The sequence below is a fragment of the Rhinoraja longicauda genome, chromosome 34 (genome assembly GCF_053455715.1).
Source record: "Rhinoraja longicauda isolate Sanriku21f chromosome 34, sRhiLon1.1, whole genome shotgun sequence".
In the NCBI taxonomy this organism is placed as follows: Eukaryota; Metazoa; Chordata; class Chondrichthyes; order Rajiformes; family Arhynchobatidae; genus Rhinoraja; species Rhinoraja longicauda.
Genome location: NC_135986.1, coordinates 19,878,020 through 19,895,725, shown reverse-complemented (window position 1 = coordinate 19,895,725; position 17,706 = coordinate 19,878,020). Strand labels below are relative to the sequence as shown.

The 17,706-nt window shown below is 52.4% G+C and overlaps 1 protein-coding gene across 1 annotated transcript in view; it reads right to left on the bottom strand.

The window, feature by feature from the left end:
- The window catches only part of ganabb (glucosidase II alpha subunit b), a 52,403-nt gene that overhangs the window by 14,475 nt on the left and 20,222 nt on the right, over positions 1-17,706 (bottom strand). Inside the window, exons 6-11 of the mRNA XM_078428015.1 lie at positions 15,063-15,128; positions 8,049-8,133; positions 5,259-5,358; positions 3,928-4,024; positions 3,141-3,321; positions 1,861-2,014 (exon numbers count right to left, since the gene is read on the bottom strand). Of these exons, the coding sequence (XP_078284141.1) occupies positions 1,861-2,014; positions 3,141-3,321; positions 3,928-4,024; positions 5,259-5,358; positions 8,049-8,133; positions 15,063-15,128 (683 nt within the window). The remainder of the gene's footprint in view (positions 1-1,860; positions 2,015-3,140; positions 3,322-3,927; positions 4,025-5,258; positions 5,359-8,048; positions 8,134-15,062; positions 15,129-17,706) is intronic.

Sequence of the window (17,706 nt, the reverse complement as noted above, 5' to 3'; positions counted from 1 at the left end):
CAGGCTCGGCGATCGTTTCGCTCAACACCTCCGCTCAGTCCGTCTTAGCCAACCTCATCTCCCGGTGGCTCAGCACTTCAACTCCCCCTCCCACTCCCAGTCTGACCTTTCTGTCCTGGGCCTCCTCCATTGTCAGAGTGAGGCCCAGCGCAAATTGGAGGAACAGCACCTCATATTTCGCTTGGGCAGCTTACACCCCAGCAGTATGAACATTGACTTCTCTAACTTCAGATAGCCCCTGCTTTCCCTCTCTCTCCATCCCCTCACCCATCCCAGTTCTCCCACTAGTCTTCCTGTCTCCGACTACATCCTATCTTTGTCCCGCACCCCTCCCCTGACATCAGTCTGAAGAAGGGTCTCGACCCGAAACGTCGCCCATTCCTTCTCTCCCGAGATGCTGCCTGCCCTGCTGAGTTACTCCAGCATTTTGTGTCTGCCTTCAGTGTAAACCAGCCTCTGCGGTTCCTTCTGACACATACTGTGCATTAATTAGTATGTTCAAGTCAAACTCCAGCACAAAGGGGAAGATACACAGTGGCCACTATGCTGCCCCAGTTCTAAGTTATCTCCCTTTCACATCCTCTCCCGATACACATGGGGATATTTACAAACCGCACGTGTTTGGACATTAGAAACATAGAAAATAGGTGCCGGAGGCCATTCGGCCCTTCGAGCCAGCACCACCATTCATTGTGATCATGGCTCATCATCCACAATCAGTAACCCGTGCCTGCCTTCTCCCCATACCCCTTGGTTCCACTAGCCCCTAGAGCTCTATCTAACTCTCTCTTAAATCCATCCAGTGATTTGGCTACGACTGCCCTCTGTGGCAGAGAATTCCACAAATTCACAACTCTCTGGGTAAAAAAGTTTCTTCTCACCTCAGTTTTAAATGGCCTACCCTTTATTCTAAGACTGTGGCCCCTGGTTCTGGACTCGCCCAACATTGGGAACATTTTTCCTACATCTAGCTTGTCCAGTCCTTTTATATTTTAAATGTTTCTATAAGATCCCCTCTCATCCTTCTAAACTCCAGTGAATACAAGCCCAGTCTTTTTAATCTGATGGCGTTGGATATGAATTGTAAAGGTTCATGAATGATACCTCCTGTCAGCCTGGTCTGTTTTCAACGCGTTAACCTACCTACCCCAGTTAAGTGAGTCCACTTGCACCGACCGGCCTCTGGTCTTTCACTCCTTCTCCGTGAATTTTGTGAATAACTCTCTCTTAAATTCATCCAGTGAATTGGCCTCCACTGCCCTCTGTGGCAGAGAATTAATTCCACAAATCCACAACTCTCTGGGTGAAAAGGTTTCTTCTCATCTCAGTTTTAAATGGCCTCCCCTTTATTCTTAGACTGTGTGGCCCCTGGTTCTGGACTTCCCCCAACATTGGGAACCAAAGATTTAAGAGGAACCTACGGGGTAACTTTTTTTAAACACAAAAGAGTGGTGGTTGTACGGTACGAGCTGCCAAAGGAAGTAGTTGAGGCAGAATCTGTGTCTACCTTCTGGACAGTGTAGGCCCGGACAGTGTAGGCCGGGACAGTGTAGGCCCGGACAGTGTAGGTCCTGAGGCCCGGGCGCCGCCTAACGGCAGTTGCTTAGCAACCCGCCTCCCGGCCCGGGCCGCTGCCATCGGTGGAGCGGGAGCACATGGCCGCTGGCTGGGTGAGGTCACGTGGGGCGCGGGGCGGCAACGCCACCTTGTCCCATATTTGGGAGCGAGATAGTTGGCAAACCCTAGTCAGAATGGGCGAGTGGGGCCGAAGGGCCCCAGTTTCCACGCTGTGTGGCTCTGTGACACCCCCGGGCTTTGAGCGGACGCGGTTGGCTTTGGCCGGTGTTGCCGCCGCCCTACCTGTGAGCGAGGCGTACTGCTGGAAGACGTCAAAGGGAGACGGTCCGAGCATCACGAAGACGTCGATGATCCCACTCTCCGACATCCAGCGCACGTCCGTCTGGGGGATTTCGTTCGACCCCTGCACGTAGTCCAGCATCTTCCCGAACAAGGTCTGCAAGGCCCACGGCTCAGGTTAATGGACGGCAACCGAGGAACAACAACCAAGGCCCGTCCTACCCAGCAGGGCCGCTGGCCGGCCAACCTTGGCTACTTTGTCAGTGCCAAAACGTGGCCACACCTGTGTACTGCCCAGGTAAGCTCTGCCCAGGTGAAATCCTGCCCAGGTGAGCTCTTGCCCAGGTGAGCTCTGTGCAGATGAGCTCTTCCCAGGTGAACTCCTGCCCAGGTGATCTCCTCCCCAATTGACCTCTGCCCAGGTGACCTCCTGCCCAGGTGAGCTCTTGCCCAGGTGAAGTCTACTATATGATTTTACCGAAGGTAGACACAAAGTGCTGGAGTAACTCGGCGGGACAGGCAGCATCTTTGGAGAGAAGGAACGTGGGACGTTTCGGGTCTGCCAGTCTGACGAAGACTCTCGACCCGAAATGTCAGCCATGCCTTCTCTCCAGATGCTGCCCGCCGAGTTACTCCAGCATTTTGTGTCTATCTTCGGTGCAAACCAGCATCTGCAGTTCCTTCCTGCACATGATTTTACCGGGTTGCATGCAAAGCAAAGCATCGAATCGACACGGAGATGAAGGATTTCGACACGGAGATGAAGACATACCTGTACGTCCAAAGACGTACAGGTATGTAGGTTAATTGGCTGGGTAAATGTAAAAATTGTCCCTAGTGGGTGTAGGATAGTGTTAATGTACGGGGATCGCTGGGCGGCACGGACTTGGAGGGCCGAAAAGGTCTGTATCCGGCTGTATATATATATGATATGATATTATTCAGGGATGCAGCAGGGAAACAGGTCGTTTCGACTCGCTGAGTCCACGCCGACCATCGACCGCCCATTCACAGTAGCTCTGCCAGTCCACTTTCTCATCCACTCCCTACAGACGTGGGGCAATTAGTCCGGCACGGTGGCGCAGCGGTAGAGCTACCGGCTCACAGCGCCAGAGTCCCGGGTTCCATCCGAGCTTCGGTAAAAAGCCAACACTCCAGGTAGCCCCCCCCGCCCCGACTCACCGCGGGCCCCCGCACCAACATCTCTGGGCCCTGCCAACGCTCCACGTGTCCCCCCCGCCCCTCCCTGCCGCGTCACGCCCAGTGCAGCGGGCAGCACCCACCTTGCCCGCGGTGTTGGAGCTGATGTCCACCCAGGTCTCGGCGGCGTTGAGCCAGAACATCCCCAGCGTGCGGCGGGCGTTGTGGGCCAACATCACCGGCACCGCCCCGTACAGCGCCATGGGGTTGGAGATCTCGTACTGGAACACATCCAGGTTGTACAACCGGTACGGGTCACCCCCACTGCAGGAACAGACGCACAGCGGTTACACGCACGCACGCTCACACACACTCACACACGCACGCTCACACACACACGGGTCACCCCCACTGCAGGAACAGACGCACAGCAGTTACACGCACGCTCACACGTGCACGCATGCGCACGCAAACGGGTCACCCCCACTGCAGGAACAGACGCACAGCGGTTACACGCACGCACACACACTCACGCACGCACGCGGGTCACCACCACTGCAGGAACAGACGCACAGCGGTTACACGCACACACACGCACGCACACACAGGTCACAACCACTGCAGGAACAGACGCACAGTGGTTGCACGCATGCTCACACACGCACGCACACACAGGTCACAACCACTGCAGGAACAGACGCACAGCGGTTACACACGCACACACATGGATCACCACCACTGCAGGAACAGACGCACAGCGGTTACACGCACACACGCTCACACATGCACGCACACACAGGTCACCACAACTGCAGGAACAGACGCACAGTGGTTATAAGCACACACACACTCACGCACACGCACGCACGCACACACACACGCGCTGTGAGGCAGCAGCTCTCGCCCTGCGCCAAGTGCCGCTGAACTTACTCTGTGGTTTTGAGCTTCAAGCTGTCCGCGTGCTCAGGGATGCCGTACACGTGTTCAAAGCCGGGCAGAGAGAAGTCCAGACCCACCGAGGATGGACCTGAGGGGCAACACCAACACGTCACACCCCCAAACGCTCAGCTCCCTGCCCGGGCAGCGCCCCTTCACCCAGGCAAAGAGTCACACTGACAAAGTAACCTTCCAATGATCAATATTCAGTATTGCATGAAGGATGGAGCCAAGGCCAGGTGGCTGTGTGTGGAGGCAGGATCTGTAAACGGCCCGATGGTAATCATGTACAGGTCTCCTCAACCTACGATGGGGTTACGTTCTGATAAACCCATCGTAAATCGGAAACACTGTGATCGTCTATTATTGATTAGTGTCACAGGTATTGAGAGAGGGGGACGGGCAGGAACTACCGTGTCGGGAGGGGGGTGGAACAGAAGAGGACTCAGTGTGGGGGGACCGTCATGAATGGCAGGGAGGGGGGGCCATAAGGCCATAAAGTGACAGGAGCAGAATTAGGCCATTCGGCCCATCCAGTCTACTCCGCCATTCAATCATGGCTGATCTATCTCTCCCTCCCAAGCCCACTCTCCAGCCTTCTCCCCAAAACCCCTGACACCCGCACTGATCAAGAATCTATCCATCTCTGCCTTAAAAATATCCACTGACTTGTGGTCTCCAGAGGCTTCTGTGGCAAAGAATTCCACAGATTCACCGCCTTCTGACTAAAAGGGGTAGGGGGTTTTAGATTTTTTTTTAGATTTAGAGATACAGCGCAGAAACAGGCCCTTCGGCCCACCGGGTCCGCGCCGCCCAGCGATCCCCGCACACTAACACTATCCTACACCCACTAGGGACAATTTTTACATTTGCCCAGCCGATTAACCTACAAACCCGCATGTCTTTGGAGTGTGGGAGGAAACTAAAGATCTCGGAGAAAACCCACGCAGGTCACGGGGAGAACGTACAAACTCCGTACAGACGGCGCCCGTAGTCGGGATCGAACCTGGGTCTCCGGCGCTGCATTCGCTGTAAGGCAGCAACTCTACCGCTGCGCCAGCGTGCCGTGTGTGTGTGTGTGTGTGTGTGTGTGTGTGTGTGTGTGTGTGTGTGTGTGTGTGTGTGTGTGTGTGTGTGTGTGTGTGTGTGTGTGTGTGTGTGTAGAACAAAGGAGGCAGACACAAAATGCTGGAGTAACTCAGCGGGTCAGGCAGCATCTCGGGAGAGAAGGAATGGGTGATATTTCGGGTGGAGACACTTCTTCGGACTGATGTCAGGGGAGGGGGGGAGGGGGCAGGAGCCGCCCGCGTGCACTGAGGAGTTACCGCTGGGTTTGGAGTCCGTGTGAGATTTAAACGACTCCTCCCACATTCCGGCTTCGTCCTCCGTCTCCTCGCTCTCCTTCTGTCCGTCCGTGTCTTCGGGCTGTGGGAGGGCGTGGAGAGTCACGGACTGTAAGCACACATCACCCCTTGCTTGCTCCTCACACCCTTCCCCACGAGGACAGCCCTCTTTGACCCCCCCCCCCCCCTGTAAACACAGCCACAAATGATCACCTCGACTTAGGGGTTGCCAACTATCTCACTCCCAAATACGGGACAAGGTGATGTCACCGCCCCGCGCCCCACGTGACCTCACCCAGCCAGCGGCCACGTGCTCCCGCTCCACCAATGGCGGCCGGCCGGGGCCGGGAGGCGGGTTGCTATGCAACCTCCGTTAGGCGGCGCCCGGGCCTCCGGGCCTACACTGTCCGGAGCTAAAATGTCAGAAACCTAGAGTGTCGGGACCTAAACTGGCAGGACCTACAGTGTCCGGGCCTGCAGTGTCCGGGCCTGCAGTGTCCGGGCCTGCAGTGTCCGGGCCTACAGCGCCCCCCAGGCCTACAGCGCCCCCCCGGGCCTAATACGGGGCAAGGGCGGTTCCGTACGTGACAAACCAATTTAGCCCAAAATACAGGATGTCCCGGCTAATACGGGACAGTTGGCAACCCTACCTCGACTAGACTTTCAGTAGACGTAGGGAGGCACTGTGGCGCAGCGGTAGAGTTGCTGCCTCACAGCGCCAGGGACCTGCGATCCATCCTGACTACGGGTATTGTCTGTTTGGAGTTTGTACGTTCTCTCCGTGACCTGCGTGGGCTTTCTCCGAGGTCATCACGTTCCCCCCACACTCCAACAGGTTTGCAGGTTAATTGGCTTTCTATGAATGTAAATTGTCCCTACATTTTACATTGTGCAGGATAGTGTTAGTTTGCGGGGATTGCTGGTCGGTGCGGACTTGGCGGGCCGAAGGGCCTGTTCCTGCACTGTATCTCCAAGCTAAACTTTAGAGATACAGCACGGATACAGGCCTTTCGGCCCGTCGGGTCAGTACTGACCAGCGATTGCCCGTACACCACCACCATCCTCCACACACTGCGGACAATTTACAGAAGCCGAATAACCTACAAACTTGCACATCTTTTGAGTGTGGGACGAAACTGGTGCACCCGGAGAAAACTCACCGGGAGAACGTGCAAACTCCAAACAGACAGTCCCCAGCAGATGCTGGTATCCATAGTCAGGATCAAACCTGGGTCTCTGGTGCTGTTTAAGACTCTGCCTTAAAAATATCCACTGATTTGTGGCCTCCACAGCCGTCTGTGGCAAAGAATTCCACAGATTCACCACCCTCTTGCTAGAGAAATTACTCCTCATCTCCTTCCTAAAAGAACGTCAATAGACAATAGGTGCAGGAGGAGGCCATTCGTCCTTCGAGCCAGCACCGCCTTTCAATGTGATCATGGCTGATCATTCTCAATCAGTACCCCGTTCCTGCCTTCTCCCCATACCCCCTGACTCCGCTATCCTTAAGAGCTCTATCTAGCTCTCTCTTGAATGCATTCAGAGAATTGGCCTCCACTGCCTTCTGAGGCAGAGAATTCCAGATTCACAACATTCTGACTGAAAACGTTTTCCTCTCCGTTCTAAATGGCCGACCCCTTATTCTTAAACTGTGGCCCCTTGTTCTGGACTCCCCCAACATTGGGAACATGTTTCCTGCCTCTAATGTGACCAACCCCTTAATAATCTTATACGTTTCGATAAGATCTCCTCTCATCCTTCTAAATTCCAGTGTGTACAAGCCTAGTCGCTCCAGTCTTTCAACATATGACAGTCCCGCCATTCCGGGAATTAACCTAGTAAACCTACGCTGCACGTCCTCAATAGCAAGAATATCCTTCCTCAAATTCGGAGACCAAAACTGCATACTCCAGGTGCGGTCTCACTAGGGCCCTGTACAACTGCAGAAGGACCTCTTTGCTCCTATACTCAACTCCTCTTGTTATGAAGGCCAACATTCCATTGGCTTTCTTCACTGCCTGCTGTACCTGCATGCTTCCTTTCAGTGACTGATGCACTAGGACACCCAGATCTCGTTGTAAGTCCCCTTTTCCTAACTTGACACCATTCAGATAATACTCTGCCTTCCTATTCTTACCACCAAAGTGGACAACCTCACACTTATCCACATTAAACTGCATCTTCCCACTCACACCACCTGTCCAAGTCACCCTGCAACTTCATAGCATCTTCCTCACAGTTCACACTGCCACCCAGCTTTGTATCATCTGCAAATTTGCTAATGGTACTTTTAATCCCTTCGTCCTTTCATTCTGAGGCTGTGCCCTCCGGTCCTAGACTCCCCCACCAGTGGAACCATCCTCTCCTCATCCACTCGAGTGACACTGTGCCTTATGGTACACGTGGCAGTACATCCATCTTGACTCTCCACCTCTGGTCCATCTCTGTGAGATGTGGTGCAAGTGCCAGAGGGGACAGGCACAGGGCTCCCAGCACCAGTTCTCCCAGCGCCAGCTCTCCCAGCGCCAGCTCTCGCAGCGCCATCTCTCCCAGCGCCATCTCTCCCAGCGCCATCTCTCCCAGCGCCATCTCTCCCAGCGCCATCTCTCCCAGCGCCATCTCTCCCAGCGCCATCTCTCCCAGCGCCATCTCTCCCAGCGCCATCTCTCCCAGCGCCATCTCTCCCAGCGCCATCTCTCCCAGCGCCATCTCTCCCAGCGCCAGCTCTCCCAGCGCCATCTCTCGGCCCCCCACCCCGCGGCTCAGACTGACCTGCTCCAGCGAGTCGGCCCCTCCATCGCCCGGCTCCTCCTCCTTCTTCACCTCCTCGCCTTCCACGACCTCGTCCTTCTTCTCGCTGTTAGACGGAAGAGCGAAACTGTACAGATCTGTTTTAAATCCGCTCACTCTCTCGATGGTGGCAGCGGTAGTTGTCCTGGCAAAGCTCTCAGCTACAGGACAGAAATGGACCCTTCGCCTCGACCCGACCCGACCCCAAACGTCACCCATCCCCTTTCCTCCAGAGATGCTGCCTGGGCCCACTGAGTCACTCCAGCACTTTGTGTCTACCTTATAGACAATAGACAATAGGTGCAGGAGGAGGCCATTCGGCCCTTCGAGCCAGCACCGCCATTCAATCTGATCATGGCTGATCATTCTCAATCAGTACCCCGTTCCTGCCTTCTCCCCATACCCCCTGACTCCGCTATCCTTAAGAGCTCTATCTAACTCTCTCTTGAATGCATTCAGAGAATTGGCCTCCACTGCCTTCTGAGGCAGAGAATTCCACAGATTCACAACTCTCTGACTGACAAAGTTTTCCCTCGTCTCAGTTCTAAATGGCCTACCCCTTATTCTTAAACTGTGGCCCCTAGGCTGAACCTTGGGCTCAACTCATCCACGCGGCCAAGATGCCCCATCTACACTAACCCCACACCCCTCAGAACCTTTCCTATCCATGTACCTGCCCAGATGTTTTTTAAATATTTAGGAAGGAACTGCAGGTGGTGGTTTAAACCAAAGATGGACACAAAAAGCCGGAGTAACTCGGCAGGTCGGGCAGCAACTCTGGAGAGAAGGAATGGGTGACGTTTCGGGTCGAGACTGAAGAAGGGTCTCGCCCCGAAACGTCACCCATTCCTTCTCTCCAGAGATGCTGCCCGACCTGCTGAGTTACTCCATCTTTTGGTGTCTATCTTCTTTTAAATATCATTATAGTTTAGTTTATTGTCACTTGTACCGAGGTGCAGCGAGAAGCTTTTGTTGTAAAGGGCTCGATTGTGATCATGTGTTGCCTTTCCGCTGACTGGTTAGCACGCAACACAAAAGCTTTTCACTGTACCTCGGTACACGGGACAATAAACTAAACTGTAAACTGTAGCTGCCTCAACTACCTCCTCTGGCAGCTCGATCCATAAACCCACCATACTCTGAGTGGAAAAAGCTGCCCCTCAGGTTCCTATTAAATCTTTGCCGTCTTACCTTTAAACCGATGTTCTCTGGTTCATGATTTCCCTACTCTGGGTAAAAGACTGCATTCATCCTATCTGTGCCCCTTATTTATTTTAATACAGCATTAAAAGATCGCCCCTCCTGTGCCCCAAGGAATAAAGTCCTTGCCTGCCCAACCTCTCCCTCGAGCTCAAGCCCTCAGGTCCTGACAACCTTCTTGTAAATCTTCCTTCACCCATTCCAGCTTTATAGCATCTTTCCTATAATGAGGGCGACCAAAACTGAACACAATACTCCCAAGATAGACACAAAATGCCGGAGTAACTCAGCGAGTCAGGCAGCATCTCTGGACGGAAGGAACGGGTGACGTTTCGGGTTGAGACCCTTCTTCAGTCTCGACCCGAAATATGACACGGGTTCCTTCTCTCCGGAGATGTCTCCTGTCCCGCTGAGTTACTCCAGCACTTTGCGTCTATCTTCGGTGTAAACCAGCACCTGCAGTTCCTTCCTACACAATACTCCACAAAGTGCGACCTCGCCAATATCTGGTAGATTTGTAACACAACATCCCAACTTCTACACTCAGTGTAGAAGCAAGGAATTGCAGAAGGTAGGCACAAAATGCCCGAGCAACTCAGCTGGTCGGGCAGCATCTCTGGAGGGAAGGAACGGGTGACGTTTCGGGTCGAGACCCTTCTTCAGTCTGACCCTTCTTCATTTTGTGTCTACCTTCGCTTTTAGCCAGCATCTGCAGTTTTTTTTTCCTACACAAGGAACTGCAGATACAGGTTTACACCAAAGATAAACACAGAGCACTGGAGCAATTCAGCGGGTCAGTCAGCATCTCTGGAGAAAAAGGACGGGTGACGGTGTGGGTCGGGACCCTTCGTCAGTCTACCAGCATCGACGCAAACATTCTTCTAACCCAGAGGTTCTTCCACCGCACCACGAGGTCGAGGATTTAGGTTTCTTTGTGATTATTCCGTGCACTAACACACGTTAGGGACAATTTTACGTTTTTTTAAAAACCGAAGTCAATTAACCTACAAACCTGCACGTCTTTGGAGCGTGGGAGGAAACCGGAGCACCCGGTGAAAACCCACGGGGGTCACGGGGAGAGCGTACAGATAGGTGCCCGCGGTCAGGGTCTCTGGCGTTGTGAGGCAGCAGCTCTACCCGCTGCGCCGCCCAAAGGGTGCTGGATTAGAAGAGTTTTAACAGCAGTAGGAAAGACAATGCCGGTGAGACAGAGGGGCCATGCTGGAAGACGACATGCCAGGAATGAGCAGCGCTAGCAAGGAATGTTAATAGATCGTGTTACTCCGTGAGGCAACGGGGAAAGAGAAAGAGAGCCAGCAGAGAGGTGGGGAAGGATTATTCGTTAGATGCACAAGCACAATATGCAGAGCTTGCAAACAAAGCACAGGGGCAAAGCACAGGCAGAGCACAACGCCGTCAATCTTCTCCACACCAGCGCTTATCCCACGGCATCAGTCCGCAACCCAGCCCTTTTTGACACAGCAGCCTATATATCCTCCATGTTGCAGTTGTACAAGTCGTTGGTGAGACCGCATTTAGAGCATTGTGTTCAGCTCTGGGCACCATGTTACAGGAAAGATGTCGCCAAGCTGGAAAGGGTACAGAGATTTACTAGGATGTTGCCAGGACTAGAGGGTGTGAGCTACAGGGTGAGGTTAAGCAGGCTGGGTCTCTATTCCATGGAGCGCAGGAGGATGTGGGGTGATCTTATAGAGGCGTACAAAATCTTGAGAGGATTAGTTCGGGTAGACGCACAGAGTCTCTTGCCCAGAGAAGGGGAATCGAGGACCAGAGGACATGGGTTCAAGGTGAAGGGGAACGGATTTTATAGGAATCTGAGGGGTAACTTTTTCACACAGAGGGTGGTGGGCGTATGGAACGAGCTGCCGGAGGAGGTAGTTGAGGCTGGGACTATACCAACATTAAAGAAACAGTTAAGACAGGTACATGGATAGGACAGGTTTGGAGGGATATGGACCAAACGCGGGCAGGTGGGACTAGTGTAGACGGGGCATGTTGGCCAGCGTGGGCAAGTTGGGCCGAAGGGCCTGTTTCCACTCTGTATCTCTCAATGACTATGACTGAGCACAGCAATACAGCGCAGGAACCTGATGCCAAGACCAACTCATATCTGCCTGCACATGATCCATATCCTCCATTCCCTGCATGTCCATATGCCCATCTAAAAGACCCTTAAATGCCACTATCGTATCTGCCTCCCTTCTCCCCACCCCTCCTCCATTTTGAAGGTACGAGCATTTTTCCTAGTTTAGTTTAGTTTAGAGACACAGTACAGAAACAGGCCCTTCGGCCCATCGAGTCCGCGCCGACCAGCGATCGCCCCGTACACCAGCACTATGCTACACACACTAGGGGCAATTTACAATTTTACTGACGCCAATTAGCCTACAAACCTGTACAAACCGTTGGAGTGTGGGAGGAAACCGGAGCACCCGGGGAAAACCCACGCGGTCGCACGTGCAAACTCCGTACAGACAGCACCCGCGGGTCAGGAAGGAACCCGGGTCTCTGGCGCTGTGAGGCAGCAGCTCTACCCGCTGCGCCACCACCGAGCCTGGGAAGCTGCTCTAAATCATCGAAACGGACCCCTATAGATGTCTGTAGACAGACACAAAAAGCCGGAGTAACTCAGCGGGACAGGCAGTGTCTCTGGAAAAAGGAACAGGTGACATCTCAGGCAACCATCTCCACTGACTCAGTCTGAAGAAGGGTCTCGACCAGAAACGTCACCCATTCCATCTCTTCGGAGATGCAGCCTGACCCGCTGAGTTACTCCAGCACTTTGTGTCTATCCTCGGTTTAAACCAGCATCTGCAGTTCCTTCCTACACTATAGTTCTGTGCCTTTTCACACCTCTAGTTTCCCCTCTCTCTCCCCTGACTCTGAATCTCAAGAGGGGTCTCGACCCGAAACGTCACCTTCTCTCCAGAGATGCTGTCTGACCTGCTGAGTTACTCGAGCACTTTTATAGACAATAGGTGCAGGAGTAGGCCATTCGGCCCTTCGAGCCAGCACCGCCATTCAATGTGATCATGGCTGATCATCCACAATCAGTACCCAGTTCCTGCCCTCTCCCCATACCCCCTGACTCCGCTATCATTAAGAGCTCTATCCAGCTCTCTCTTGAAAGCATCCAGAGAATTGGCCTCCACTGCGATCTGAGGCAGAGAATTCCACAGATTTACAACTCTCTGAGTGAAAAGGTTTTTCCTCATCTCCGTTCTAAATGGCCGACCCCTTATTCTTAAACTGTGTGGCCCCTGGTTCTGGACTCCCCCAACATTGGGAACATGTTGCCTGCCTCTAGCTTGTCCAATCCCTTAATAATCTTATATGTTTCAATAATATCCCCTCTCATCCTTCTAAATTCCTGTGTATACAAGCCCAGTCGCTCCAGTCTTTCAACATACGACAGTCCTGCCATTCCGGGAATTAACCTAGTGAATCTACGCTGCACTCCCTCAATAGGAAGAATATCCTTCCTCAAATTTGGAGACCAAAACTGCACATAGTACTCCAGGTGCGGTCTCACCAGGGCCCTGTACAACTGCAGAAGGACCTCTTTGCTTCTATACTTAACTCCTCTTGTTATGAAGGCCAACATGCCATTAGCTTTCTTCACTGCCTGCTGTACCTGCATGCTTCCTTTCAGTGACTGATGCACTAGGACACCCAGATCTCGTTGTACTTCCCCATTTCCTAACTTGACACCATTCAGATAATAATCTGCCTTCCTGTTCTTACCACCAAAGTGGATAACCTCACATTTATCCACATTAAACTGCATCTGCCATCTCACACCACCTGTCCAAGTCACCCTGCAGCCTCATGGCATCCTCCTCACAGTACACACTGCCACCCAGCTTTGTGTCATCTGCAAACTTGCTAATGTCCCTTTCAATCCCTTCATCCAAGTCACTTTTGTGCCTACCTTCCCTCTCAGGCATGCTGTGCAATCAGCAACAAGCCCTTTTGGGTTTTCAAACGCGGAGATCTCAGGGAAAATATTTAAAGCTCTATTGACGTTTTACACAGCCCATCCAGAAGCACAATGCAAAGGCAAGGATTAGGTTGCGTGCAGTTTAAACAGAGTCAGGGTTAGCGTACAGTGGGCGAAGCATGCTTGGGGGAGTGAGGGGAAAGCAGGCAACTTTGGATTCACGCTTCCCATATTATTCCAACACAGGACATCCCTCCTTGGCCCGTGTCTGAGTCACTATTTGGGACTAGCCTTCAGTACCACCGCACCAGGAAGGCGAACCAGATTAAGTTTAGTTCAGAGACACAGTGCCGAAACAGGCCCCTCGGCCCGCGCCGACCAGCGATCACCCCTTCACACACCAGTTCTAGGTTATCCCACTTTCTCGTCCACTCCCTGCACACACGAGGTCAATTTACAGAGGGCCGATCAGCCTGCAAACCCGCGCGTCACTGGGGCATGCGGGAGGAAACCGGAGCACCCGGAGGAAACCCACGCGGGTCACGGGGAGAACGTGCAAACTCCGTACACACACAGGCAGCAGCCGAGGTCAGGATGGAGCGGGGGGTCTCTGGCGCTGCGAGGCAGCGGCTCTACCCACTGCGATGGGCAGAAGCTGCTGCCGCTCTGCCCAACATTCCCTGCAATACCGTCAAATACGCAAACGGACTGGACAGGTTTAGAGGGACGTGGGCCAAAACACAGGGAGGTGGGACTAGTGTAGCTGGGACATGTTGGCCGGTGTGGGTAAGTTGGGCCGAGGGGCCTGTTTCAACACTGCATCACTCTGTGACTCCTATCTCCCAATTGCCCGATGGAAATTAGGCAATAGACAATAGGTGCAGGAGGAGGCCATTCGGCCCTTCGAGCCAGCACCGCCATTCAATGTGATCATCCACAATCAGTACCCCGTTCCTGCCCTCTCCCCATACCCCCTGACTCCGCTGTCATTAAGAGCTCTATCTAACTCTCTCTTGAAAGCATCCAGAGAATCGGCCTCCACTACCTTCTGAGGCAGAGAATTCCACAGATTCACAACTCTCTGACTGAAAAGGTTTACCCTCATCTCCGTTCTAAATGGCCTACCCCTTATTCTTAAACTGTGGCCCCTTGTTCTGGACTCCCCCAACATCGGGAACATGTTTCCTGCCTCGAACGTTGAATGACTGGAGCGACTAGGCTTGTATACACTGGAATTTAGAAGGATGAGAGGAGATCTTATCGAAACGTATAAGATTATTAAGGGGTTGGACACGTTAGAGGCAGGAAACATGTTCCCAATGTTGGGGGAGTCCAGAACCAGGGGCCACACAGTTTAAGAATAAGGGATAGGCCATTTAGAACGGAGATGAGGAAAAACTTTTTCAGTCAGAGAGTTGTGAATCTGTGGAATTCTCTGCCTCAGAAGGCAGTGGAGGCCGATTCTCTGAATGCATTCAAGAGAGAGCTAGATAGAGCTCTTAAGGATAGCGGAGTCAGGGGGTACGGGGAGAGGGCAGGAACGAGGTACTGATTGAGAATGATCAGCCATGATCACATTGAATGGCGGTGCTGGCTCGAGGGGCCGAATAGCCTCCTCCTGCACCTATTGTCTATTGAGCGCGGATATGTTGACCAATTTTGCACCTTGCTTTCAAAATAAAAAGGGGGAGGTTTGGAAATTGGGGAGGTACAAGCAGCATGTTTGGTTGGCCCGCCACTGCACGTCCCATCGCAACCCAACGCAGTAGCATTATAGGGGGGGGGGGAGGGGACCACAAACAAGGACTGGAAAGACAGCATTGTGCAACATTTACCTAATGAACACGTTCTTGATTTTACTCCACACGCTACCGACTGTGCTACTAATTTTTTCTGCGTAACTGGGAGGAGGGGGAGTTGTAATTAGAGGAAGGTGGGGGAGGAAAGAAAAGGAACGGGATTAAAAAAAATGACAAAAATAAAAACAAATTGATTTTCAGTTGACGTGGTTCAGAAGACAGCAACAAAAAAAAAAAACACCACCAGTTCATACAGTTCACTAGCGGAGAGAGAGAGAGAGAGAGAGGGTCAAAAATTCTGCCGTCTTCAGAAAACCACAGCTATTGGGATCAGGGCGTCACTGGCATAGTTTGAGATAAGTACAAATTTGAAAAGATCGAGGAATTCGGGGTTTTGGTTTAGAGATACATCGCGGAAACAGGCCCTTCGGCCCACCGGGTCCGTGCCGACCAGCGATCCCCGCACACTAACACTACCCTACCCTACACACACACGCGCAGTAGGGACAATTTTACATTTTAAAACCAAGCCAATTAGCCTTCAAACCTGCACGTCTTTGGAGTGCGAGAGGAAAAGCGGAAGATCTCGGAGAAAACCAACGGGGGGGGGGGGGTAACGTACAAACTCTGCACAGACAGCGCCCGTGGTCGGGATGGAACCCAGGTCTCTGGCGCCGTGAGGCGATGGTCAAAGGAGAATCACAATAGCTGAGGTGGAGGGGACAAGACCGGCAGATTTTTTCACCCTTTTCCCAAGTAAAAATGAGACAGTCAAGACATTTTCTAAAGCAATGCTTACATTTTACACCATTTTCAATAAAGCGGATGGGGGAAATAGCCAGCAAATTCGATGGGAAAAGCCCTGCCCTTTTACTCAAGAGACACCAGACTCCCTTCACCAGGCACAAGAGGAATGATCTCCTCTTCAGACTGACGCGGGGGGGGTAAGTGCAGACCGCGACAGGGGCAAGTCGGTGACACCAAAGATAGACACAAAGTGCTGGAGTAACTCAGCAGGACAGGCAGCATCGCTGGACACAGAAGGAATGGGTGACGTTTCGGACCGAGACCCTTCTTCAGACTGAGATTCGGGGGAGAGAGAGACGCAGAGATAAGGAAGTGCAAGGTGTGAAAACCAGACATCAAAGGTGATTTGGATCAAGGAAAATGTGGAATAGATCATTGTGAGCTGGGAGAGGTTGACAACATAGAAACATAGAAAATAGGTGCAGGAGATGGCCATTCGGCCCTTCGAGCCTGCACGGCCATTAAATATGATCATGGCCGATCATCCAACTCAGTATCCCGTACCTGCCTTCTCTCCATACCCCCTGATCCCTTTAGCCACAAGGGCCACATCTAACTCCCTCTTAAATATAGCCAATGAACTGGCCTCAACTACCTTCTGTGGCAGAGAAGTCCACAGATTCACCACTCTCTGTGTGAAAAAAAACGTTCTCATCTCGGTCCTAAAAGACTTCCCCCTTATCCTTAAACTGTGACCCCTTGTTCTGGACTTCCCCAACATCGGGAACAATCTTCTTGCATCTAGCCTGTCCAACCCCTTAAGAATTTTGTAAGTTTCTATAAGATACCCCCTCAATCTTCTAAATTCCAGCGAGTACAAGCCGAGTCTATCCAGTCTTTCTTCATATGAAAGTCCTGCCATCCCAGGAATCAATCTGGTGAACCTTCTCTGTACTCCCTCTATGGCAAGAATGTCTTTCCTCAGATTAGGAGACCAAAACTGTACGCAATACTCCAGATGTGGTCTCACCAATGCCCTGTACAACTGCAGCAGAACCTCCCTGCTCCTATACTCAAATCCCCTCGCTATGAATGCCAACATACCATTCGCTTTCTTCACCGCCTGCTGCACCTGCATGCCTACTTTCAATGACTGGTGTACCACCACACCCAGGTCTCGTTGCATCTCCCCTTCTCCTAATCGGCCACCATTCAGGTAATAGTCTGCTTTCCTGTTCTTGCCACCAAAGTGGATAACCTCACATTTATTCTCACAACGAAGCAGACAGAGGTAGCATTTAATCAGGGAGACAAGTCAGAGAATTAGGAAGGGGGAGGGATGGAGAGAGAGGGAAAGCAAGGGCGACTTGATCTATTCTATATTTTCCTTGACATGCTTCCCGTTTGATGTCTCCTTTTCACTTCCTTATCTCTGTGTCTCCCTCTCCCCCGACTCTCAGTCTGAAGAAATCTCGACCCAAAACGTCACCCATTCCTTCTGTGTCCAGAGATGCTGCCTGCCCCGCTGAGTTACTCCAGCATTTTGTGTCTATCTTCTGTGTAAACCAACATCTGCAGTTCCTTCCTGGTGACTGCTCCATAGATAGATTCTTGATTAGTGCGGGTGTCAGAGGTTATGGGGACAAGGCAGGAGAATGGGGTTGAGGGGGGGAGAGATAGATCAGCCATGATTGAATCAGCCAGAGTAGACCTGATGGGCCGAATGGCCTAATTCTGCTCCTATCACTTCTGAACACCACCTTCTCTACCACCACCAAGACTCGAAACGTGGATGTGACCAATGCGGACAGTTCCAGTGTGAATAAGCCTCAGCTTTGACCAGTTCAGAGCTTAGTTTAGTGTAAGTTTAGAGATGCAGCATAACAACAGACCCTTCGGCCCATCGAGTCCACGCCCACCATCGACCGCCCAT